General features: G+C 45.4%; 1 protein-coding gene across 2 annotated transcripts in view; it reads right to left on the bottom strand.

The window, feature by feature from the left end:
* Positions 1 to 27,390, bottom strand: part of KCTD1 (potassium channel tetramerization domain containing 1) — a 90,150-nt gene that overhangs the window by 23,807 nt on the left and 38,953 nt on the right. For both annotated transcript variants that reach the window (XM_034996347.1, XM_034996346.1), the window contains exon 2: positions 20,035 to 20,213. In XM_034996347.1, the coding sequence (XP_034852238.1) occupies positions 20,035 to 20,198 (164 nt within the window). In that variant the 5' untranslated portion in view covers positions 20,199 to 20,213. The remainder of the gene's footprint in view (positions 1 to 20,034; positions 20,214 to 27,390) is intronic.

Here is a 27,390-nt window from a genome sequence, read left to right as displayed (position 1 = left end):
CATGATCCTGGAGTCCCGGGATCGAGTCCCGCATCGGGCTCCCTGCTTGGCAGGGAGTCTGCTTCTCCCTCTGACCCTCCTCCCTCTCATGCTCTCTGTCTCTCATTCTCTCTCGCAAATAAATAAAATCTTAAAAAAAAAAGGCTTTTAGGGTGGAAACACACCCATCCCCCCCCCCCCTTCTGGCACATCCGGGGAAGGGGGCCTAGTTGCAACGAGAAGCACCTGCGCGAGGCACGAGGCCGAAATGGGAGGCGCAAGCGACGAGCTGGGGGCGCGGTGAAAGGAGGCCCAGCGCAGGCCAGCGAGGCGGCCGCGCGATGCACCGGGGAAGCTGGGTCTGCGGTGGGAGTCGCTCGGGCCGACAGAGGGCGGGAGCTGAGGAGGGAGGCCCGGGGCCCGCCGCCCGGCTGAGGGGCCCCAGCGAGGCGCAGGACCCAGCGCGGGGCGCGCCGCCCCGGGACGCTCCGCCCGGAGGACGAGGACGAGCGAAGGGACAGGCCCGAGGATGGTGGCACCGGCCGTGTGGTCTGGGCGGCAGCTGAGCGGGGAGGGCGCCGGGGAGGGACGGGCCCGCGGGCCTCGCCACGGCCACGACCGTCCGGGGCGCAGGGCCTCTCGACAAGGAGGCGGCCCCGGCTCTGAGACGCCAAACGTTAGGCGCGGTAAAGGGCACCGTTAGGCTGCTGGTCTTTTCCAACTTTAAAAGGAAGCACGTTCTGAGCTGTGAAAACAATGCGGAAGGACAGGGCGGTGCCAGCGACCGTAAAATGGCGTCCTGGGGTCTGTTTTGCAAGTGCCCTGGAAAAGCATTGTTTGGCTGAGCGAATGGGGGCAACGTCGGCAAGGGCTGTATTTCTTGCGGACACATGAATGGAGTTACAAATCAAACTGCAGTGATTTGTAAACTCTGGTGCCTGAAAACTACATGGAACTGATTAGTTTACGAACCTTGGAGAACATTCCTGTTTTCCAACTGACCAAGACCAAGCTGGCTCCGGATGATGTATGGCCGGCCGCCTTGGTTTTTGGTGTTTGTTTTGTTTGTTTTGTTTTGTTTTTGACACTCATTGAACCAAACAGCAATGCTGAGAAAAAAGTCCTCCCACGATTGTATTTTTTTTTTTACACTTATTTTTTAACATTTTGTTTTGGACAATTTCAAACTTATGCCAAAGTAGGGAAAATCATATAAGGAACCCCCATGTGTCCATCCAGCTTCAAAAGCTGTCAACCCTTGGCCAAGCTTGTTTCACCCATACTTCTATTGCTCCCTCTCCCCAGTGGAATTTTTAGAGTAAACCCTAAACATCCTGTCATTTTATCTGTAAATATTTCACTAACTAGTACGAATATAAAGGTTCACTAAAAATATGCATTAAGAGATACTGAAATATATTTCTCTTGCTTTTTAATATTAACACTGTTGATTATTGTTTATGGAACAAATAATGCAGGATCAAGTCTCCAAGGAAATTAAGCTCCTTCTTGTGGAAAGTAAGTCTGGTTCCCCACTATGGCTCCTCCTCTCTCTGGTGTTAAAGAATGGTCTTAAATGAAAGAGAGGATAGGGATAGGGATAGGGCCCGATATACCTGGCTTAGTGTGACTCCGTCATTAAGAATTTATTTTTTTCTTGTGCATTCATTCATAGGATCTGGTTTCTTTAATTTACTGTGACTCGGTTCTTTAAGAATTTCCTTTTATTGTGCAGTCATTCAATTATTTACCCATATTCAATGATCTTGACCATGTGAAATTTTCAGGGAACGCTGTGGTTAAGTAAACCACACATTCCTTGCTTTCGTGGAATTTAACAGTCTGTGGGGTTGGGAATGCAGATCAAGTGCAGTGTGTCACTGGGTGTGCAGAGTGGGTTACGGGAGTACACAGGAGGTGCACCTAACTCAACTCTGGGGAGGCCTGGAAGAAAGAGAAAGTTCAGTGGAGACCTGAAGGACAAACAGAAGTTGGCCAAGTACCAGGGCGGCAGGGAAGGTCAGGTAAGAAAGGAGAGGGGTAGGAGAGATAGAAAGGCTTGAAGCTAGAAGAAACCTGGCATGTGATTACTCCCTACTGGGGCAGAGGCAGGCCGCCTGAAAAATGAGGCTGGAGCAGCAGAGTCAGATCGTGAAAAGCTGTATAAGCCAGGTCAAGGAGTCTGGATTCAGTTTCGAGGCCGATGGGGGCTGATGTCAGGCTATGCTCTCCAATGATGTTAAGGAAAAGAGCAAATTTAGAAGTGAGACTGAATGAAACACCAATCTGAAATCACATCTCCTCAAAGATGCAGTTTGTGGCTTAGCCACATCCTCTCTCCTCTGCCTTGCTTTTGACTGTGTTATTTGCATACAGCAGTGGTCCTTAACCCTGGTGGCACACTGAATCACTGGAGGGGCTTTTAAAAAATAGTGCCAGATATTATGATGTAATTACTGCTTAGGGTTGGGGCCCAGGCATCTCTCCAAATTAGTCTGATGAACAGCTGAGTTGAGAACCAGTGCGAAGGAGGATGAGCATAGACTAAAGAACAAGTCAACATCACGGACTTGAGAGCTTTTCAGTTAATCATTCTGTCCCTTCGAACTGTCACAGCACCTCTTCCTAAATAGCCAGCCACTTCCAGCCTTTTGGAAGGGAAGATCTCCAGGATGACCTAGATCAACGTCCCATTTTACAAATGGAGAAACGAGTCCCAAATACGTAATGCTCAAGGATGCCCAGCTGGCTAGACACAGAGCTGGCTCTGAATGCACCACGCTGTCCCTGGGGTAACGGGCAGAGGTCACATTCAAGCCCGTGGAGGCCAACTGCTTTAATGCTAGTTACTATTTATTGAATTGTATTATGTGCCAAGAGTGAGCTGGCTGTTTTATGGGCTTTATCTCATTTGGTTTTACAATGATCCTATGAGGTGGCCATATTATTCTCATTTCACAGATGAGGAATCTGAAGCCCAGAATGGTTGTCACTTGGCTTAAGTTACAACCTGGGTCTGATTCTAAAGCCTGTGTCCTTAACCAGTAATTTATAATGCCTTTTCATGTGCAATTTCAAACAAACAAAGAAAATGACAACAACTTTCCTTGAGGAATGCACAATTGTTATATTTCAGTGGAGTTTGCTAACGTTGCATGTTATCCCAAGAAAATTTGGTGATTATCAACTTTGTAGAGAAACTATTTAATAGCCATGAAACAAAAAGTTGAGGCTCAGGGGCTGGGTGTAGGCACACTGAGTAGGTACCCTAAACTCAATGGAATCCAATCAAAACACTCCAAGACTTCAGAGGTTACTTCCAAACTGTTGGTACAACGTGAAGGGGCATAAAATGGGATGGGAAAGTGAGCATTCTTAGGACAATGACAATTTCTGGGGAGAGGAATGACACATGAGGTTCCAACTCCATTTACCTTGCAGCCCTTGTGTTCCCTTATGTGCTGTGACCCTACATTTAATTCTGACGCACCCCTGTGGGATTGGTCACTTTACAGCTAAGGAGAGATTTCCAACGCTTCCAAGGCTCCACACAACCCATCCTCCTCCTGCCACCTGGTGAATACCACGTCACATCAAGCACCATGGCGTGTAATATGATACCGGGCCCCGCTTTTCCAGAGGCAAGCGGGGTTAATCCTTTCTATTCTCCAGCGCCAGAAGGCACATGGTAATTATACAGTGAGAGAGGCAATAAGAGAAGCGTTCATCTGCAGTGGCACGGGATCCACTGGCTCAGGAAGGGTGGAGAAGACCCTGCCCAGGGCTGAGAACAAAGTGCCAAAGACAGACCAAGGGGTAAAGGGCAGGAGAGTGGTGGCTGGGCTGTGTCACCCACTTAGCTTCCCTTTGCCAAGAAAGGCCTTTTTCTCTACTCCTGGGCTTCCAAGCCAAAGAAAATACGGTTTGGACACAAGGAAAAGATCTCATTTAGTTTCTGGTCCATATTTATTTTGCTGCGTAAGAGAATAAGAGGCAACTGACCAATTACTCCTCTTAGCATCTAGGGGCTATTTTTAAATTATAAAAGCGAGACCTACTCATTGTTGAAAATTGCAAAAGTGTAGAGTACACAGAAGCAGCAGAACAGAAAACAATCTGCCATTAGCCCACCAATTAGGACATTACTTCTTAAAAAATCCCATTTGAAGAGGATTTTTCTATGAATAATTTTTTCTTTTTTTTTTTTTTAAAGATTTTATTTATTCATGAGAGACAGAGAGAGACAGAGAGAGAGAGAGAGAAAAGCAGGCTCCCAAGGAGCAGGGAGCCCGATGCGGGACTCGATCCCAGGACCCTGGGATCATGACCTGAGCCGAAGGCAGACGCTTAACCATCTGAGCCACCCAGGCGCCCATAATTTTGTTTTCAGAAGCACTTGGACCTTCATACTTTTTTAGGTCTACTATTCCAAGTTGGTCTGTTATGTTAGGAAGTGATGTCTACTGCTCCAAGTTACATTCCCAACCGAGTTTCTGTCCTAATATTTGAAACCTGAGTAAGAAAGCATATGGGGTACAGAGCTGGGTGAAGGTGGGCATGTTTGTGCCCGCGCAAACGTGAGTGTGCAGGGGTGTGCCCACGTGTGAGAGGTGTGTGGACAGCTGTCACTGCAGGTGAAACCAGACTCAGGATAGCAGACCTGGAGAGAGGAGGCAGTCTTGCAACCAGGGGGTGCCTCTTCCCCTTTTCTGCTCAGATGGGAAAGGAGGGAAACAGTGGTGGAAGGGAAGAGACGTGCTAGATTGATACCTGAAATTTAGACCCTTGGGAGTTCAATATTGTAGTCTCTCTCTCTTTGCATATATTTCTAAATGTCCATATTAAAAAAGTTTTTCTTTAAAAAAAAAGAGGTGGGGAGTGCCTGGTATGATTATGTTTAAAAAGAAAGAAATCACCAGTCCACTTACTGTTTGAGAAGCCTGAATTATCATAAAGAGTGTTTCATATGCTTCAAGTGTTATAACTGTTAGAACAATTCTAGGAAGAGTTCTTTATAGTTCCCACACGTGGGAAATTTCCTCTATGTTTCATGAACACAGATACAAATTAATTCAGAGCTTGTTATAGAAATGGACAGAAGTAATTTCAGAGAAGGGAGAAAATACCTTCTTGGTAGGAACAAACAAAACAAATTGTATCTACTTATGGGGAAGTTATGTTTCCAGTACAGTTCCCTGAGGCAGCATCATTTTCTTAAATGATGCATAGAACTGAAGAAACCAGGGGAGAAAGGAAAGGCAAGTTTAAAATATAAGAAAAACTAGGAGAGCAAAACAACTCTGGAACTTGGCATTTTGGAGAACTGATCACTGCCGGACTACTGTTGGCGGAGGGGGAGTTCGGGGCCACTCGGGGCTGCTAATCCTCTAAGAATCTCATGAGTGCCCCCCAGGACTCTGACTAGAACAGTTTTGTTTTGTTTTGTTTTTTAATTCCGAGAGTTACATTGACTGTTAACTATGAAAAATGTATTATTACAATTAACATGATTTTTTTTTAAACCACCAGAATTTATGAAAGTAGGCTTTTTATTTCTGCATTTATTGAGTGCCTACCATGTTCCTGGTGCTCTGCCAGGCCTTTCAAAATGAGGATGATGCAGTCCCACTGGGAGTCAAGGAAGGACAGAGGGGGACCTCGCTAGCCGAGGGCAGGCAGGGAAGGCTTCCTGCAGGAGGCAATGTCTGTGCAGGGTCCTAGGGATCATGAGGTATAAGGAGAAAGGCACAGTGGCTTGGAAAAGGGATTTCAGGCAAGAAGGAACATGATGGTGGGAACAGAGCAAGTGAAGAGCATCTCTCTCAAAGTGTGGAGCCCAGTGGAGCATGTGAGGGCACCGTTATTCCCAAGAGCTTGGGCATAGTGCTTTCTGGGGTGTTTTAGGAGCCCCCAGCACATTCAGCCCTAAAACTCACAGACCTGGGTTTGAATCCTGACTCTACCATCTTTCAGACCAAATCAATGGAGTTTTGATGTCTTCAGCTGAGAAATGGGATAATACCTAGCCCGAAGAATTCTTAGGAGAATAAATGGATGTCCGAAAAGAACTACATTTACTGAGAATTCACTCTGTGCAGGACACAGTACTGAGTGCTCACAGAGTGCCTACTCGGTGGATCCTAGCAGCCCCGTTTTACGGGGATGCCGTGGCCAGCTTCTCAGCCCAGAGGCCAGAATTCACACTCAGGCAGCTGGACCACAGACCGCAGTTTGGAGCTGCTCCCTGACTGCCTGGTGCTCGCTCCTCGGCAGACCACTGTGCCCGCCTGGCCCGGGCTCGGGAGACGCTGACAGATATTCGTCCTTCGGCGATGGTGGGCTATGCCAAAACGGAATTCTGACTGTATATGAAATCCTGGAAGAAAACCTTTACAGTCACCTGGTCCTGTTCTCTGGTTTGAGCAAATGCCTGCTTAAAAATGATTTCTAGAGCTATTTTTCTAAGCTCAGTCCAGGATCAGATCATCATATCCTCCCTGGGAGCCCACTTGGGTGTTTTCGGCTCAAGAAGTTTCTGTTTAGGTTTTCTGTCGTTTGTATTTGGGCAGACAAGCTTGCACAGGCATGAGCCTGCCCCCATCGCCCACCCCGTCCTCCTCCCAACAGTCTGTTCTGTATTGGGAGGGATTTTTGACACTCCTTTTTTCTCTTGATTTAAAACTCTAGAATATGTTTTCCACTTTACAGTAATAATTACTCTTCAGAGTAATAGCTCTGAAAAAATGTTGTAATAGCCAACATTTTTTGAGTTGGTTAGACACAATGTTAAAAACTTTATGGGTTATCGGATTCACACCTCACAACAACTCCATGAAGTAATATTTTGACTTTACTGATGGAGAGACGGAGGCCAGAGCCATCAGATAACTCACCGAGGGCCTCTGAGCTCTGCAGGCTCTTTTTCCTGTAGAATGAGGGCCAGCCCATTTGCTCTGTGCTGTCCCCAACCCTCAGTGGGCTATCCGTCCCAGAACATTCTGCCCCCTTCCCCTTCCTGCTCTGGCCCCTCCCACCAGCTTTCATGCACCTTGCAAGTGCCACTTTGGTTTTCTTGTTTCTAGTTCCTTGTTACACATGCAAACTCTTCCCTATGTGTTCCATTGATTTTAATCTGTTTTTCTAAGTGACTGGGCTTATTCCTGGGCTTCTGAAATATCAGCAGACCTCACGACTGAACAAGCGCTCTCCTGCATGAGGACACGTTCCTGATTTGTCTATCTGTGCATCAGGCTTCTAACGAACGGACTGGACTCAGCGCCGCGCCCTGGGATTGTGCTCTCCTGGGGGCCCCACTCTCTCTTTGAGACTGTCAGCGACAACAGCATGTGGAAGGGAGCCTGTCCCCATCTCCTCTGGTGTTTTACTGTTCCAGACTATGGGAGCTGGCTCCCAACACGTCATAGTAGTCACTTCGAATAAAAGCACTGTATTCATTATATGCCACTAGGCGAGGACTATGGTGAAGCTAGCTGTTTCTATTTCCAATTTAACAATTTTTTTGCCTGCTGGTCACGGGGCCAGCAAAGCAACAGTGTACAATGAAGTGCTTCAATATTCTGCTGAGTACCCATAAGTGAAAAACCAGAGACTTAACATGGTGCTTAATAAAAAGAGAAAGGACGAGAAAAATACAATTTACCTAAAAATCAGGTAAACGCTTTTTCAAAACCTAACAGAAGCTGTATGGAAGAAAGCAAGTGAATCTACCCTGACTCCTTTGTACCCCTTCCCTGCTCCTCACACACGCACGCACACACCAGGGCTGACACCATTCAAGGGATGGTTCAACTGCTCAAGAGTAAGGTGAGGTGGTTGGATGAATGAAAATGACTGAATTCCTCCGTCCCTGCCTCACTTCAGAGTGACTAGGAAGCTTGAAAGCGCGTTCTGAAACGAGGCTTTCAGAGACAAAGCCAAAGGGAGGAGATCTAGCCTCAGGACTGTGAGTTACACCTCTATAGAAGGAAAGAAGGCTGCAATTTGGACAAGAGTCACATCTACTCAGCTTCAAAGGTATATCAACATTGTAAAGAACATGTAAAATGAAAAGAAAAAAAAAAAAAAAGAACATGTAAAATGTCCATACTGCCATTTTTTTAAAAAATTCCAATTGCTTATTCAAATCATGATGGACAACATGCCTGGTGGGCCTTTTATTCTGAGAAGACTAAGATTTTGAATTTATGTCACAAGAGTATTTAAATAATCACCAAGTCAAAGTGACATATGAAAAACACTAAGTTTCTATCACCTCATGATTCAAAGACAACATTCTCGGGTGTGTGTGGTTGGGAAACAAGGCACTCGGAGCTGACAGCATCCTGCCTTTGGCTACACCATGGTCAACAATGCGCTGTTGTAGGTGTGCGTCTTGTGTAACCATCTCCGCCCTGCTGGGGTTTATCATAGTTCAAGAATTTACCCCGAGGCACCAAGCCGGTCCTTAGACAGCTAAGCAGTGGGTGTTAGCTATCTGTATTCCTCCCTGTCCCTTCCAACAAAACTCAGAACCAAGCCCTAACCTGCAAAACTTTAAAGAAGTGAACGTCCCGGCTGATAACAAGAATTTCTTCTTTTTCCTCTTCCTTTTCAGATGATCATTAAACAGAAGGTGACAAGTTATAGTCGTCACTGGACGCCACTGCTTCTCATCCCTGCCGCTCCATTTGAAAGTCCTCCGGGAGAGGCGCATGGAAGCCAGGGCTCGTTGGACAAAGAAGTACTTGTGCTAACTTCTAAAATCTACATAAAGGATTACAAATGGGTTCTTCAAGAGCCCCACAGAATGTGCACTTGGAAATATAAACTGTCCTGTCACTGTCTGGTGTCTGTAACCGGCCCAGACATGCAGCCATGGTGAAGACCAGAGCTTCATCCATATTCAACACGGTTCCCTAGGTTCGTTGGTTGGTACCGCCTTTACTCCAGTGCGTCTGAATGTGTGCGACAATGTTCTCTGAATCCCACCCTTCGTGGTGTCTTGTTCCTTCCGCAATGTGTCCTCAAAATGGTGATGTGTTGATGAAGTACCTTCCTTAGGGCCCCTCAGGTTATGGCTCAGTGGGATACACTTCAGAGACCCTTCTTTTCTGCTTTACTATTGACTGTTTGCACTGCTTGGAGACTAACGGAGTTTTCACTTTTTTTAGGTAAGCTCTCAAGCCCCCGGGGCCTCCTAAACTGTTTCTTAAAAAAAAATCAATTTTTGGAGGGATGGCAGGGGCCTTGACAAGTCTACTGAAGCCAGGCAGAGTTCTGGAATACATCGGGCTCAGAGCACGAGAGCAAGTTTGGGCGTGCTCAGCTCCACCTTCCAGTGACGAAGCCCTGGGCCTGGCAAGGTTCACCACTGTTTCAAAGCGGTGGTTAGCTAGTACGCACAGTTGTAATTTATCTTCTGAATATGGCAACACAGTAAGAAAAACTGCACAGAAGTAAAAATAATCATTACCACCGAAAAAGATAAGCAGCAATGTCACTACTAAGCCAACTGACACAGGGCATTTACGTAGCAGCAGAAAGCCATTACCCAGTGACAGCGTCATTTCCAGTGACACTGTATCTTGATGAGATTCAGATGGTCCAGCAACAGCTGATATTGTTGGGGGACCCAGACGCGGATTTTTTTTTTCTTTAACATTTTTTTTTGCAAATGGGATCGCCGCCAGATTGGAGCTTCTGGGTGTTTGCCTTTGGAATATGAATACACGACATGCATACAGTTGTAAGAGTACAACTGATTTCTCGATACCGGCCCCCCCCTTTCCTTCCTTCTTTCTCCAGGGCCACCCTGGGCACACTCAGAAGCCCGCCATGCAAGGCATTATGCCCCCCTTCAGCCTGCTGCGTTAAGGACCAATTGTTGCTTTTTTTTTTTTTTTTTAAGATTTTATTCATTTGAGAGAGACAGAGCGAGAGTGAGCGAGCATGAGCTGGGGGAGGGGCAGAGGGAAAGAGACAAGCAGAATCCGTGCTGGGCACGGAGCCCGACATGGGGCTCGATCCCAGGACCCCCGAGATCATGACCTGAGCAGAAGTCGGACACTTAGCTGACTGAGCCACCCAGGCGCCCCGAATTGTTGCTACTTTCTATCTTCAGGGAATCCTGAGAGTCCTCTTTCAGAGGCAGAACATGGATAACCGATCTAGTTGAAGCTTTAAATCCTGCATTTTACTGAAAAGAAATGGCATTTTAATGGGTTACTTCTATAATGATAATAGAACAAACGGGCAGATGTAGTGGACTCGCTTTTTCTATGAACATACCTCAGCTTTCAGCAGAGGGCATTTCTGTGCTCGGTGGACCCATCAGGGATCCTTCAGTGTGACTTTCTGAGGTTTACTATTATTATTATTATTATTTTGGTTTACTATTATTTTTTAAATTGCCAACATTCAAATGCCAATTACAATATCATGTGTTTGGGTTTTAAATAATAAATGCTTCTGTTTGGAATTTAAGGGGGGAAAAGCTTATTTTCTGCATTGGCTTCAGACAGAAGACTCCCCCAGCCTGGGAATAACTTGCATTGTTTTATTGCAGCCACGAAGACACACAGCACAGACACTTCACATGTCTTCCTTTCTGACAGAAGGAGATTTCACATCTCTACGAAGTAGATCATGGCAGCCTGGGAAGAGGCTACCCAGTAAATGGCAGACACAAGAGTAACACTGTGGGGTGTAACACTCCTGCCCACAGAACTCCCCCCAATGACCAAAATGCAGTTCCTCTTTTGGAAATTCACCTAAAATGTTTCAGTGTTGGTCCTCGTTTGCCATAAAGTAGGTCTCAAAGGAAGCACTCCACCAGAATCGGTTATGTGGCCGACAGAAGCTACGCTTTGTTTTGTCTTGAAGAAACTAAATGGTTTGAGGAGCCAAAGTCACATGAGATCCACAAGCTGGGTTGTGTGAAATAACATTGTCAATTCTAAGCCCTTATAATGAAACTGTCCTTAAGACACAGTAAAGTGAAGTGTATTTTCACATATTAACTTTGTGAAAGACTACCAGAATCTTCTATGAACTACCTACTAATTAACTTTTCAAATAAGTAAATAGAACATAGACTTTGTTATTATAAAGTACTTTCTTGTATCATGAGGGGAAACATGAAAATACAATGAAAAACAGAGCAAAAATGACCTTGGCATTGCTCAATGACACTATTCCTTATGCCATAGCAAAAGGAGTACCGTCAGTATTATTGTCCCAAATGTCCCAAATCAAGCCAGAATCAGTAAGAAAAGTCTCGCTTTAACGACCCATCTCCTGCCACACCACTGCCATGCCCACCCTGCCCGGGACACTGGCACGTTTCTCTTCCACACCCTCCTCTACACACCTGGTGCCCAAACGCTGAGCTGGGGTGCATCGCCTGATGCTGATGAAAACTGCAGACTCCCTTCAGATCCTGACATACTACTGGTCACGCGAATGGTGGGCAGGGCCCAGGAATCTGCATTTTTTGACTCTGGTGTGTGGGGATTAGGGAGGAGGTATCGGTTGGAGGAAAACATTCAGAAGACAGGTGTCACCCTTCCGTTCATCTGGTTCATCTGGTTCACTGGTATCTGGGTTGTTGCCTGGGTTGATTTATTCCCTTCTTACTCTTTCCCTTCGGGTAACTAGACTAGAAAATCCCTTTCTGGGCTCCGCCTTGAAGAAAAAAGCAGGTACTTCTTTGCCGCTCCGATGGGATGAGGCCTACCATTAAGTCCTCATGTTACCCTAGCACCTAAAGAACTGGGTGAAGGCCACCTTAAGAATCAAGTGGCTTGAACTTATCGTGGATGACCTGCCCTCTAGGCTCACGACCACCTTTAGAACATAGTTCTGGAAGGTGGTCAGAAGGATTATGTGGCTGGCCATGGGAAACATGAGAATATCCCATGCCTTGCTCCAGACCAATGAAACCGGGATCTTTGCAGGGAGGGCCAGGTTGGTTGGCTTGTTTGAGCTCCTGCAGATTCTCACCTGCCCCCGGGGTTGAAAAGTGCAGCTATAGAAGAAGAAACCACAGATGGCCTGTAGCGGAGTGGGAGTGGGACTCCTGCTCAGTCACTTGACCTCTCAGAGTTGCAGTGTTTTTATCTGTGCACGGGGGTAAATGACAGTCCCTGCCTCTAAGATCACTGTGCACGTTAGATGAGAAATACAGATAATGAGCCCAGCCTGGCTTTGGAACTTCACTATTTTGAACACCTTTACTCAGTTACTTGCCCTTCACTGTTTTGAGGACCCGGCCTCTGTGCACAATGTTTCACCTGGTAACTCATTCATATATCCAGCCAGCTCTTGAACGTCCACTCGGTGGCAGGCACAATGCATAGCATGAAGAATACACGATGGGAGACTGAGTGAGAAAGAGGTTTCCGGGGACTGGACGGCGTTTCTATTGAAAATGAGATGGAGTTCCTGGCAAGGGAGAAGTTCAGAAATATCAAGAATACGACCCACAGTTCGGCCCTGAGCCGCTTCACGCTGGATACCCAGTGCTCCTCCCCTCCTCACAGCTCTGCCATCGAGAGGGACAGGGCGGCACGGTGGCCTTCACCTTCTTCCTGGCCTTAGCCAGGAGCGGGCAAGGGGATGAACCAGCTTCATTACTGGCCACCAAGGGGCTTCTGCCCATGTTTCTTTCTTTCTTCCTTAACTATTTTGGTCAAAACCAAGGATCACTTCCGTGACCGAGTGCAAAATTAAAGAAAATGTATCAGGAACAGTTGTAGGGTCAGTACCCCAGCAAGGTGATCTGAGCTGACGTAGCCTTGAGCTCTTCCACATCCGTGGCCCAGAGAGTGGACTTCACTCTGCATCTCCTTCCCACCGAGCCGAGGGGTGAACATACGCACGTGCCACACATCAGGTAGCAGATGCATAACAGAACAGAAGAGGCAACTGAGCCAAGATCGGGGTGATGTGTTACACCGAAGTGACAAAAGTCTGCTTCTAAATCTGCACTAACACGTCCACTAGATTTTGCCTTGAAAATTTAGATGTGCAAATATGTAGGAATAAAATGATCTGTCAGCTTAATACAGGGGGCAAACTATATCCCAAAGTGGGCGTATTTATTCCGTATGTTATTCTTCTTACTACTTCACTCGGTCCTAACTCAAATACCATTTACTGACTCTTTACTCATCGTCTGCCCTCCCCGCTTCCCCATGTAAACCACAGGGGAGCAAGGACTTCTGCTGGCCAGTATCCGCCCTGGCCCCTGGGGAGCACAGAAGAAATCACCCAGTGGATGGAAGAACAGCACAGGGAAGACGACAGGCTACAGCACGGCTATATTTTTCTCCGAAGTATGCTCTAAGACAAAACTTTATGAGTTAGATTACTATAAAAGCGAGGTCTGTTTTGTTCCCAAGTGCCAAGGGAAGTTTCCTGAATCCACCGGTAGCGTAGCGTAAGTTCCTGGCTTTTCAGTACGGAAGAGAAAATCCAGTTTCATCATTTAGGAAAAAAAAGCCTTTTGAAGCTGGTTTCATTTGCTCTTTGCCTATATAACTGAGGAGCAATTTTGGAAAAGCAATACTGTAAGATGACAAGAAGAGACAGAGAAGAGGAAAATTGCCCCGATTACCCTGGAGAAACTTTCATTTCTCATTAGCCAGGTGCTTTACCTCCTTTTCAACGCCACCCCCCTCCCCCCAATAAACTAATTTTCTTTTTTAACAGATCAACCCATCTTAGCAATCAAAACTGTTCACCATTAGGTTAGACTGTCCTCATTTTATGCATTTCCATGGGCGTTTTCAAAGCAGCAGGGATATGCTCCTTCCTTCCATCTGTGCTGAGAGTTTGCATCTCAGGATGACTTCTACTTCCCCAATAATCTGTTCTGTGATTTTTTTTTTAACTTGAGATAGACACTGCATTATAAGATTTATTTATTTGAGAGAGAGAGAGCGAGCGCACAGCGGGAAGGGACAGCGGGAGAGGGACAGTCCTAAGCAGACTCCACATGGAGCGTGAAGCCTAACAGAGGCTCCATCTCACAAGCTCACAACCTTAGCTGAAACCAAGAGTCAGACATTTAACCGATGGCGCCACCCAGGCACCCCCGGAGACGCTGCATTATAAATCATGCTGATCTAAAGAGTAGGTTATAATAAAAAGCCCCCTATTCAGTGTCCTGCCATAATTCTGCAGGAGAGCTTAGTGAACTGTGTGGCAAGAAGGATGCATTTATTTTTTTTGGCATTTCTGTTGGGATCCTGAAATTCGGGCCTGCGCGATGCCAGGACGGAACCCGTGTCTAGGGCCTGTCCTAGGAAACTGGAATGGTGAAGTCACAGAGTCACAGCACAGAATCCCCAGCCCTAACACAGGATTCCAGAACACCTCCGAGTCTGGCCTCGCACAATTACACGGAACTCCAAACATGAGCATTCAGTCGTCCTGGGAGTGTGTGCACCAATCCCATAAGAGTGCACCCATCCAACTTTCCTTCCAGGGCAGCTCCCCATGCACCATGCCTTCCCGGCTCACACATCGACAGTGAAGCACGCCAGGAGCCGGCTCTCTGCTGGCAAAGGCACACGTTTGGCATCTCCGTCCTAAAGCTCCAAATACACACACCCCTTGGGTGGCCATGGGTGTTGACTGCAAGGCGGAAAGCCCAGTCTCTTGAGTTTTGCAATTACCTACATACGCCAGCGTGCTTAGTAACTCCGCGGCTATTTAGGAGAGACCAATTTAGCATAATCTACTTATGTGGGAGTTAACTTCTGTACCGGGTTTAAAATACACAGAAGCTCCGTCAAGTCGTCAGATCGGATGGCTTAGGGGACTGTAACACGAGATCCTGTCTTTCACCTCTAGGTCGCCGGCTGCCCGGCTCTTTTAGTTAAGACCCCTGCCTTATTACCACCCCAGAGGTTTCACTCATTAGTGGTAACAGCCCACTTTCCGGTTTTCAAAAGCCCACATCGGAGTAGCCATCAATATAGCCGCTATTAATACTGGTTTTGTTCGAGGCGATAGTAAAGGATGAAATGGACCTAACCTGGACTCAGACTCGTGTCTTCTTTTAAAGCACAGAATGTTTTTGTTTTGTTCTGTTTCGTTTTAAGAAGGCTCTGCGCCCAGCATGGAGCCCAATTTGGGCTTGAACTCATGACACTGAGATCAAAACCTGAGCTGAAATCGAGTTGGACACTTAACCGACTGAGCCTCCCAGACATCCTGCACAGAATATTGCTTTCAAATCACACACGCATGTGTGGCTATAAAGATACTTCAGTGGCAACAGCGGGAGATTTTAAAGAGGCCGTGTCATTTGGTACTAATCTTAATTACTTAATGACAAATGACTTAGATACCTAGATTTTGTTGTTATCAATGATGTTAATAATGGGTGCCTTAGATTTTTAAATCAGATATAATCAAGTCTGTCGTTAAAACGTGCAGGGCCCGGGGCACGAGTACAGATGTGGCCCACCTCCCACGTCTGGAGACTTACAACTTATCAATCAAGCTAGCAAACCATCAAGTAAAATATGCTCTATCTTCTTTGTAAATCCATTAAAAATCTTTTCATGATGGTGATATACTTTTTTTGACTTTGGTTTTGTTTCGTTTTACTTACTTGATGTAAAGTTATTACAGATCTGAACTGGGTGATTACAATTCAGAATAGCAACCAGAATCGGGGACTTGTCAGCTCCTCTGCAAGGGATCTATCTCCTTGATCCCTGAGGTGGTGTGGATCAGCCTCGGTCTCATAAACCATCTCCGAAGAGCTGTTTTGCATCTTACACAAAACATCAGTAAGACAGAGCACATCACTGACGTATGCACTACTGCAGTTAATCTGAAACCGTCAGTCCCTTCAGCTAGAAACCACCTGACAATGGATGTGAGTAACAATGTGAGTGATGAACCTTGTTTAAAATGTACAAGTCAGCTTGCTTCTTGAATCCCTACTCAGGGCTTACAAGCTTCCCCCACCCAAAGAAAGCACAAGGGATACCCACACACAGTGGAACCAGGTAACCTTGGTAATCAAAGAAATAAAGATCAAGAGGTATTTTCTTTTGGTGGGATGGCCATTACGATATAGCATGAAACATTCATTGAGGAAGAAGCCTATATTCACTTGGAGGGACCATACATCTTGGTGTCATTCAAAACCAGATGGTGAAAATCAGGATCTCTTGGGCAAACTGCAGAGATTCCTACTTTATTGGTCTGGGGCAGGACTGTGCATGGCTTTTTAATGCTTCCCAGGTGCTTCTAATGTTTAGCTGTGTGGTCCCTTGTACCACTTTCTGGGGTTCTAAAGGTAGTCTTTAGCCAAGAAGGTGATAAACAGAGACAGAATAAAAAGTCACCTAAAATATTTCAAAATGGAATAAAGGCTCTTTGTAGGACCTTTGAAATTGTAGAAAGACATGACTTCTTTTACGATCCCTTACTACAAACAAATTAGGACTCTTACACTACAAGTCTCCCCTTGAAATCCTAGAAAACAAAACCAAGGAAAAAGCCCTCCTCCCCTCTGGGCTACACCAAGGGAAAGGCAAGTGAGAGAAGAACCAGTGTGTGCTGAGAATGGTCCCACAGGGTGGGAAGGGTTCCAAGTACCCATTACTAGAGAACTGGAGTGGGAGCTATTTATTATTCCATGGTCAGGGGCAACCTAATCTCCTAGGATTTATCCCCAAAGAGATTTTCTCAGAAGTTGGAAGGAGGAACCGACATGTATAAGAAAAGCATGAAACTCTGTCTTCCCTGTATCTGTGACTAAGAACATTTATATATGGGTCCCATTAAACTGATTGTTGCCTTGAAATGAACATCGGGTGAATTACAACACACACACACACACACACACACAATCCAAGAGGGAGCCGAGTGGTCAGTTCAACATCTAAACCACCGTCGTCAAGTCAGTTTGTAAGGCTTGTTTCAGAGTCTAACACAGGCTTAAAAATATCTCCCTGACAATAAAGATGATCTTGGAATAGCTCAGCAGCTCTGGGACAGGTAGGGGCATCAAGATCAAGAACCAGAAGGTGCCGGCTAGGAGTCCCTGGAGCCTACAGTAATTCAGGCAAGAATCCAAAAGTGAGCCTGTTTCCATGGTCTAGGAAATGAAGGAATGGGATATATCTGGTATTTGGAAGGCAGTCTGAAAAGAAACAATTGCTGGGTTTGGCAGAAGATTAAGCATAAAGGCAATAGTATGTGTTGGGCACAGGGCCATGGAGTGCTTTTTGTAATTACACTTAATCCTCTCAATAACCTTGCAAGAAGACATATCTATGTCTATTTTACAAGAGAGAAGACAGGCGCTTAGAAATTGGACCTGTCCTTGGCCAAACAACTACTAAATGGCAGAGTCAGCATTCAAACGTGGGACTAATGAACCATAAATTATTTCTGATGTTGTTCCCATGATGGTGACAAGGAAGTGTAGGGAAAGATCGGGAAAGGAAGATGAGCAATTTCATCTTTCCTAATTAAGTTGGTTGAAAGAGAAATTCAACTTATGATGCACGGAAGTATCAGGTTGGGGGAGAAGTAGGTTTGATGAGATTTTTTAAAAATCTTGTGTATAGTTAATCAGGTTGGTTGAAAGAGAAATTCAACTTATGATGCATGGAAGTATCAGGCTGGGGGAGAAGTAGGTTTGATGAGATTTTCAAAAAATCTTGTGTATAGTTCAGTACAGTCCAATAGAAATAAAAAGCAAGATGCATGTAATTTGGGGTTTTCTGGGAGCCACATTAAAAGAGTAAAAGGAAACAGGTAAAATTAATTTTCATGACCCATTTTATTTAAGTCAGTATATTCTCACTCCAACATGAAATCAATAATAAAATACTATGGAGATATTTTACTTTTTGGGGGGGCGGGTCATAATTCTTTACAATCTAGGACATTTTGATTTGGACCAGCCACATTTCAAGTGCTCAATGGTTGCACGCGGCCAGTGGCTGCCATATGAGACAATGCCGATATCCCCAGTCTTGAGATCACGGAATGCGATGCATGCCTCAGGGTGTGGATAATGAGGAACCCAAAGCAGACTCTTAGAAATACCCACGCACAGGTGGCCAGAGGAAGACTCTCCAAACGAGATACTGTCCGAGGTCTTTAAAAGTGGCAAACTATTTGAGAGAGGAACTGAATAAACAGAGTCTCCAACGAATTTCTACCTCCTACCATTGCACAGCCTAAGTGAGACAGGGGAGCTTCCCAGAAGCCAAAACCCCCACGGGGCTTTAGTCCGTAAGAAGACCCACCCAGCTGCAATGAGCACTCCAAGAAAACCTACTACTTCCATCATATGCACATGGGGTAATTATTAACTTCCCTCCTGGATCAGAGTTTAAAAATCCGACTGAAGCAAAAGGCCATCAGATCGGTGAATTTTGCTACAGCTAAGGATTTGCTTTTTGACTCCTGTAAGTTTTGTGGCTTGCCGCCTAGAATTCAGTGCTCATCTGAAGAGGCACAGCGATTTTCTTTTTTTTTTTTTTTTAATTTTATTTATTTATTCATGAGAGACAGAGAGAGAGAAAGAGAGAGAGAGGCAGAGGGAGAAGCAGGCTCCCCGCAGAGCAGGAAGCCCGATGCGGGACTCGATCCCAGGACCCTGAGATCATGACCTGAGCCGAAGGCAGACGCCTAACCATCTGAGCCACCCAGGCGCCCGGCACAGCGATTTTCTTTTGTTGATGTTGGTATTAGCTTAGAAGGAATGGAAGTAAGTATCTTTTTAAAGGAACATTGCTTTATCATGATATTCTTGGGAAATACAGCCATCACGTAGCATGACTTTGGAGTGCCTATTACGATGCGCTCAGGGAAAGCAGGGACTCAATAAAATGAATAACTGATAGCATCATTTCATTTAAAAAGACATGGTTTTTTGCTAATTGAATTAATAGTCATTTGTGTTTTAAAAAATTATTTCACTTTGATTGCAGGAATTGAATCTGAAAAATCGAGAAAATATTTCCTCTTTCTTCTTCTCAACCTTCCCCTTCCTTCATAAAATCTCAGGCAGTAGAGCGAGAATAAAAAAACACAACCAAAAAAACGGGTCTTCATGCAGTTATCAAGATGCCGGTGACTTTTATGTCAGTGCTATCTGCTCAGGCTGTAAAGCTACCTGCTATCTGTCACTCCGTCAGAAGCTCTTATCAAAGCAGTTGGTGCCTTCCCGAAGCCCAAATGGTGTGTTGCCATTTCAGATGAGCAAAACCAAGCAGAGAAACTCCCTTTTTCCTGACTTTAGCTCACATGAGCTCCTGCCTCCTCCTCTACCCACCAGCAGAGCAGGTGGAGATCAGATCCCTTAGAGGATCTGGGCATAGCCCCCAAATCCAAGCAAAGCCAGGAGGGGTGTCACGGCAACAATAAAAAAGCAAATCCTCTAGAAGTGGGTGGGAGGGCATACGGGAGGGGGTGTCTCATAAGCATCAAGTGTGTAATGCCTATTTGTAAACCACTCTCCTCTCTTCAGACACTTTCTATATTTACTTATCTGCCTTGGGTGCTCAGAAATCCCGCTGCGCTTTTTTTTTTTTTTTTTTAAAGCAAGACTATCTTGGCTTCCTGGACTTTTGCATACTGTTCTAAATATACTGCCCCACTCACTGATAAGAGTCTCTCTTTTTTTTTTTCTCTAGTTCACAAGTTGGTGGGCCAAATGATTTCCTAGAAAATTCTAAGAACTGATAAGAATGTGTGTTTTAGAAGAAGAGGACAGAAGAAAAGTCCACGGTAGGTAGAAATCATCCTTCTGTTTGTACTACGTTGAGAAACGCGAAGATCTTGGCAGGGTAAAACTCCGATCCCGTGTGACAGGTCTATGCATACCCCACTAAGCTGTGGGTCAGGCCCTGACTGGGCCGAGATTGACAGCCACATCCCAGAGCAGCCTCGGTAGGCGGGCGCTCATGTTCTAACCCCGGCCCCACGCTGCTGGTGTGCTGGTCAAAGGAAAAACAGTTAGGGCATCAAACACATGCACTTCCGAGCGTGACTTTTCCTTTTTTTCCGGATTACCTTGATTCGGGGTATTTGGTGAGGGTGGCCAAGCTGCTGGTGTACATGTGGCCGCCCACATCAATGTGGACGGGGGCGTTGGATTTTGTGAGCTGTGCTGGAGTAGGAATGCCTTGGTTGTTCAGTGGAGATGCAGGAGATCTAGTGATCAGAGGTCTTGACATATTGGGTCGACTGTCCTACAGAGAGATAAGCAAGTTTAGACACGTTTTCATTTTTTCAGTGGAGAGAAAGAAAACACATGCATCATAAAGAATAAGCCAGCGAGGGGCGCCTGGGTGGCTCAGTTGGTTAAGCGACTGCCTTCGGCTCAGGTCATGATCCTGGAGTCCCGGGATCGAGTCCCGTATCAGGCTCCCTGCTCGGCGGGGAGTCTGCTTCTCCCTCTGACCCTCCTCCCTTTCGTGCTCTCTGTCTCTCATTCTCTGTCTCAAATAAATAAATAAAATCTTTAAAAAAAAAAAAAAAGAATAAGCCAGCAACTAGCGTTGGTATTCATTCGGCAATAAAATCTCCCCACATCAGCAGGCTCTCGCTCTCGTTGTAATGAATATTGAGAAAACAAAATCTGTAACAAAGAAAAGGAAAACTTCCCATGCTCGGAATCAAGGAGCCGAACTAATGTTCATTTCCAATCATCCTGAGCTCTATGACTGCTTATTTCACTAATGAATTCTCGCATTTAACAACTGGTAAATGGCACGTGGAGAGCTACCACTCATTCCAAATAAAAAGACAATCAACGCTTGAAAACAACCCACGTCTAAATAAAATACGGATGCTTTATCCTTCTCTTTGGAAACTCATTGCTAGGCAGTTGGGATAAATACAGACCTTTCAGCACTTGTGTTCTGCAAAATGTTTTCCTTGATTTCTATTTTTCAAATCAGGAAAAAGAGGGTAGGACTAGCTTGGCCATCAGCACACATTCTCAAAGCAACCTTGTAAATAGGCACAGCTAGTTTATCAGTCAAGAGATTAAAAAAAAAATCCACACACACTCTACCCATTTGTTCTCCACCTCTCTCTCCCTCTCTGGATCTGGGGACACTTTGGAAAGACTGTACCCTTCAGTGGTAAGTATGTTTGTGCAAGCCACGAGCAAGCTGCTCTTGTCTACGCCAGACTTCTCGCAGAGATCAAGCTCCTGGGGCAGCAATGGGGCAGGTGCCGATGGAGAGTCCTATGGGCAGAGGTATGAGCAGAAGAGCGGACGGAGGACATCACAGGGTGGCCACGAGAGCATGCTGAAGGAAGTGTACTCTTGAGGAAATAAAATATGACATCCTTCCCATGGAGACAATATAAATATTTCCAACACTATCCAAACACGGTCGATTGCTTCTAAATAAGAGCCCAAACCATAGACAAGTCAAGTCAGGTCTCTGGCACTCAATGAAGGGGTCAAATATTTAGAGCCTGCAATTGAGGAATAAGCTACAATAGCATTTATGTCTGAGTTCTGCAAGACTAACGCCACCATACTCGCAGATTTATCATTTAGCCAGAAATTGTTTTCAAACATGCAGATATGTGGCAAAGCCAGTGATAAGGCATAATAAAGGGATTTTGAAAAATGCCTTTGATGGAGATTATAAAGGGGAAGTCATCTAGTTTTTGTGCATAAAACCCAGCACGATAAAATATAAATTTGCAAAACAGCAGAGATTTTATGATCTGAAACAGCTTTAGGAGTTACCTGGGGCACAACTGTTAGACTACTTAGCATTAACCACATGTCCAGGCAAGACTGTGAATGCACATGCTTTCTGAAACTCTGCAGCTACCATTCATGGGGTGGGATGGGGCCTTTACACAAAACGCTGACCATCTGTGTTGTGCTTTGCTCCATGCTGAATTAAACAGGGCCCAGAAACAGTCGTAGGAAAAGAGTTCATGTTTTACTTCTTAAATTGAGTGGTTGGTTCATGGGTGTTTACTGTATTATTCTTTATATGTTCCTATGTATTTTTAATAATGCAAAATGGGTATTAAAAAAAACATAAGCGGATGTTTGTAGCACACAGAGAAGCGATATTGAAGAGGTATTGGATGGGGGAAGAAAACTAAAAAAGACACGGTTGGTAGAAAATATAAAACAGTTAAGGTATGAAAATATTAAAAGTTAGCATTTTAAAATTCCAGTGACAAAGAACAACATTCTTCCCTTAAAAAATGCAATCCCATAGCCTCTACTTTTAAGAGATACTTCCTACCTGGTGAAAGACACCCCCCCACACACACTACGGGCCCCCTCCCTGTTACAATTCATCCCATCACAGCACTGCAGGGTCTGTAATAGTTTTTCAATTGGACACATTCTGGATCCCGCCTGAGGGTGCTCAGGCGAAAATGAACAGACTTGCAGGGTTAATACTGTAGTTAGACTGTGACCTCATTCAGCACAGCCCCAATACTGTGAGGTCTATATAGAAGGAGAAAAAAATTAAAGCATAACTGATCAGTTGAAGGATTCCAGATTTCCCAGAATATATACCATTTACATTGTAAATCATGAATGAATGGCTATTGCTAAATTTTAAAATTAAGCCACTGTTTCTTCAGCAGCAGGGTGGCGGGGGAGGGGAATTAACCCTTAAGGGCCAGGAGGGAGTTTCCCCGATGAGTGGGCTCAGGCCAGACTCTGGCAGGACTGTCAAGGACAGGAACTGGTCTTCGGTGAGCGGCCTGGACTTCCTCCCCTTCGCTCTCTTTCTCCATTCTGGGAGCCTTCCCTGGGCTGTGCGTGTCCTGTTTGTTAGATCACTTCTAAGGCACTTTGAAGTCTAAGGCAGACTGAAAGAACTTTGAAGAACCAGAGGCTGGGATGGGGGGATATTTGGGGCCGGGAGGTCTTGGTGTTTATAACGGATGCTCAGTTATCCACCGCGTCTACTCCAGATGCTCCATCATAACACACTCTGGCAACCCCCTTCCTCGACAGTGGCTTTCTCTTCTTTCTCTCGACACTGAGGTTCCAGATGGGGTGCCAGTAACCACAGCAGCCATCTTCCTACCAGCCTCAGGAGGAAGCCAGTGCCCAGGGTGGCCAAGCTGAGCTGGAAAGGACCGAGGTTCTCGGTGACACTGTCAACACACCGAGTCAACCAACTCCGAGCCCATCTCTAGATGTCCTGTTACTCGGGAAAACAACGTTCCTTATTTTTAAAGCTAGTCTGAGTTGGGGTTTCTGGTACCTATCCTGACAGGATACGCTTCCTTTCTTACCACGGCTGCCTCCCCATGAGGTCATCCGGCGTGCTGACACGTGGCCTGTGATGCCAAGAACAGCTGCCCGCTGACAGATGCAGAATTTTCTACCGTATTATGACCATGTGCAGCTCCACTTCCCCATCGGCCTTTCCCTTCGATGGCTCCCCCAGCATCCTCTCAGTTTGGCTTTTTAGTATGACTGCCGACGAAAGGCAAACCAAACCCTTGAACCAGGAAGGGTGCAAATGTCTCGGTTGTGCCCTCCTCACTCCTGAAGGAACAGCTCAGGGTACCGATGTGTATTCTGTAAGATGCCCAGGCTGAAAGCTGTCTCTGAGAAACTCCCCTGTGGAACAGACCCCTCTACCTGGGAGACAGGAACCCTGACATGAAGCTACTTGGTTCCTGGCCCTTCCTTGTGCAGCCCATTGCTCTCTCCTTCCACAGTATTCACTACCCTCTCCCAAGAGCCAGGCACTGCACCAGATACCCAACTGCGAACGTGACAGAGCGGTGCCTGCCCTTACCGGGCTTATTGTTCAGTGGGAGACGGAAACCAAGAAACAAGCAGCTGCTATCAGGTGCGTGGGGGGCGGGGGGGGCAGGTCACTATGAAAGCTACTTGAGGGGACACGTACCCCAGGCTTGGGGGCTGGGAGGACGGATGGGGAAGGTCTCCTGGAGCCAGTCTAAGCTGAGATCTGATAGATGAGAAATCACCACACAGTGGGATGCTGGAAGGAGGGTTTCAAGCAATACTGCCAAGGCCCCAAAGTTGGAGAGCACATGGTACTTTCTAGAAATTAAAAGTGCAGCATGTTGTGAGCATTCTCCAACTTATTTTTTCCCCCCACGGTCTGGAGGGACAATGTAGGAAGCCTGTAAGATGATGATGGTCTGAGAACCGCAGAATTAATTGTTAACTGAAGTGGGAAAAATAAAACTCACCACAACATCCTTGTGTCCGCAGAGGGGGAAAGGGGAGAGGAAGACGGCTGACAGCCACCTTTCTAAACAGCGCTGCCGAACAGGGCTTCCTACAACAATGGGAACATTCGAGATCTGCTCCCTTCAGGAAGGTGGACACTAGCAACATGAGACTATTTGAGCATTTGAGGTGTGGCTAGTGGAACTGAAGAACAGAAATTTAAATTTAAATTTAATTAATTTAAATTGTAACATACATAGCCACGCGTGGCTAGTGGCTGTCCCATCGGACAGCACGGTAAACCCCGCTTGGAGTGTTCCTAATATACGGAAGCCCAAATCATGACAGACTTGAACTTATCAACTATGTTTATTTTATTTACTTATTCTATAAAGTATTTTTTTGAAGATTTTATTTTTTTCGGGGCACCTGGGTGGCTGAGTTGTTAAGCGGCTATCTTTGGCTCAGCTAATGATCCCGGGGTCCTGGGATCGAGCCCCGCATCGAGCTCCCTGCTCTGCGGGAAGCCTGCTTCTCCCTCTCCCACTCCCCCTGCTCGTGTTCCCTCTCTCTGTCAAACAAATAAATAAATAAATCTTTAAAAAAATAAAGATTTTATTTTTAAGTAATCTCTACACCCAACGTGGGGCTCAAACCTACAACCCCGAGATGCAGTCACATGCCCCTACTGACTGAGCCAACGAGGCACCCCTGGCCGTATTTAAATGGAGAAGCACAGTTACTTCACAAGTGAATACAAACAGCTTATGACCTCACAGCACCATTTCTCCCTTTTGACTGATTTTATGAAAATAAATGAAATTAATACCATGCAGTGAGGAAAATGGAACATTTATGGCTCTCACAGAGAGAGCACAGAGAAAAGGCACCAGACACAAGAGCATGTTCCGTATGATTCCACTCACATGAAGATACAGACCACAAAATAAATCTGGGAAGAGAGAGCTCAGGACACTGGTCACCTGTTGGGGGGCGGGGGGATACTGACTGGCAGGAGTAAGAACGAGCCTTCTGGACTGCTAGACAAGTTCTAAATGTTGCTCTGGGTGGTCCCACAGTTGTACACATGTGGACACTTAAGATTTATTCACTTTGGGCACCTGGGTGGCTCAGTGGGTTGAGCGACTGACTGCCTTCAGCTCAGGTCATGATCCTGGAGTCCCTGGATCGAGTCCCGCATCGGGCTCCCTGCTAGGCAGGGAGTCTGTTTCTCCCTCTGACCCTCCCCCCTTCTCTCTCATTCGCTCTCTCTCAAATAAATAAATAATATCTTTAAAAAGAAAAGAAAAGAAAAGAAAAAAGATTTATTCACTTTACTCTAAGTTCTACTCAGAAAGAAAATAAACCAAAAATAATCCTGGAAAAAACTTCAATCAAAACACCTTACTATTCAAATACTCATCTAAATTTCTGTGAAATGCTGCCTTTTTTAAAAGCTAAAAAGATGTTTATTATTTCCTCTCATAGGATGCATCAATCTGACTAGAGTACTCTGACATGAAAGAGGTTATTTCAGATGCCTCTTTCCCCCATTTCTATCCTGTATGGGTTTTCCAGGCCTGTTGATCAGTTTACCTTTAAAATTTCCATTTCTCGGCTGCTTTCAGTCTGAGGAGTCCTTAGCTTAATCATCCACCTCACCTACCCAGCAGAGCAGCAATGATTTTTCCGTAGGAGAGTCCTTCAAGGGATTTGACTTCAGGCATCTTTCAAAAGAAGCTAATGAAAATTTTGCCTTCTAAATCTAACCTAGCTGAGTGCTGTTCAAACAGGAGCCCCAGGGGCACTGCCTAGAACAAATGAGCTAAAGTTTAAACTGAAAGTTTGAATGGCTTTATTTGTTAAAAAGGTATGCCCCTGTCTTATGTCATGTTTCACTATCAAGTTGGACTACATTACCTCTTTCACTGGGGAAAGAAACAGGTTTCTGGGGGATATTTCCAGAAAAGCATGTCAATAGTAAAATACTTATCTATATTATTTGATATTGTAATTCATAACATTTAATAGAACAATTTAATACAAATCATAGCTTTTCCACAAATTTCAACCTCGGTTTAAAATGTATGTATTTATAGGCGCACCTGGGTGGCTCAGTCATTAAGTGTCTGCCTTCCGCTCAGGTCATGATCCCAGGGTCCTGGGATCGAGCCCCGCATCGGGCTCCCTGCTCCACGGGAAGCCTGCTTCTCCCTCTCCCACTCCCCCTGCTTGTGTTCCCTCTCTCGCTGTGTCTCTCTGTCAAATAAATAAAATCTTTAAAAAATAAATAAATAAATAAAAATAAAATATATGTATTTATAACACACACACAGACTCAAGGAACATCTATACTATATGGAATTCCCAGAGACTGCAGTGTTCCCATTAATTCTATTTTCTGATAGTTAGCCAACCAACCACTTAGGGTATGCGAGCTGTGATCACAGTATCTTAAGCACGGACCCTGCTAGTTGCTAGGATGGAAATCTGTGGTTGCCTTGGGAGTGTCATTTTAGACCTGACACATTCCCATTGGACTCACAATAACGGTTCCTGTAGAAAAACATCACTTTACTGACCACAGTTACTTAACTGTATAACAAGACTCCCAACCATAATGTCAACGTATTTTACGAGAGATCTCATTGCTTCTTCATTCATTCAAGTAATACTTAATTGGGGCTCCTACCATGTGTCAAGCTCTGTGGTCTCTACTGACTTGAACTAAATAGCAGAATGACCCTGAAGAGAGAGAGAGAAAAAAATCTTACAATTTCACATGAGTTTAAATAAATAAATAAAATAAAAAAGCCCCAGCAGTGCCTTAAAATCAATGAGTATTGCATATATAGCTTATTTAGAGGATAGTTTCTGCCGGTCTCTGAGGACACCTGAGAATTAGGTCCCAAAGCCTTCTGAGCATCCAAATTTGACATCAAATCTTCCATTCACTTTATTATAGGAGCCCCCTTCAAACTCATAGAACCCACTTAACTCTTAATCCATGCATTAAAAAAAATTTTTTTTTAAAGATTTTATTTGAGAGAGAGAGAGCATGAGAGAGAGCATGAGTCATGGGCAGAGGCAGTGGGAGAGGGCGAAGCAGACTCCCCACTGAGCAGGGAGCCCGATGCGGGGCTCGATCCCAGGACCCTGAGATCATGACCTGAGCCAAAGGCAGATGCTTAACCGACCGAGCCACCCAGGCGCCC

This window comes from Mirounga leonina, unplaced genomic scaffold, assembly GCF_011800145.1.
Source record: "Mirounga leonina isolate KUSES-001 unplaced genomic scaffold, KU_Mleo_1.0 Mir_93, whole genome shotgun sequence".
Classification (NCBI taxonomy): Eukaryota; Metazoa; Chordata; class Mammalia; order Carnivora; family Phocidae; genus Mirounga; species Mirounga leonina.
The sequence above is the reverse complement of the archived record's forward strand: the minus strand, read 5'-3'. Positions and strand labels throughout refer to the sequence as shown.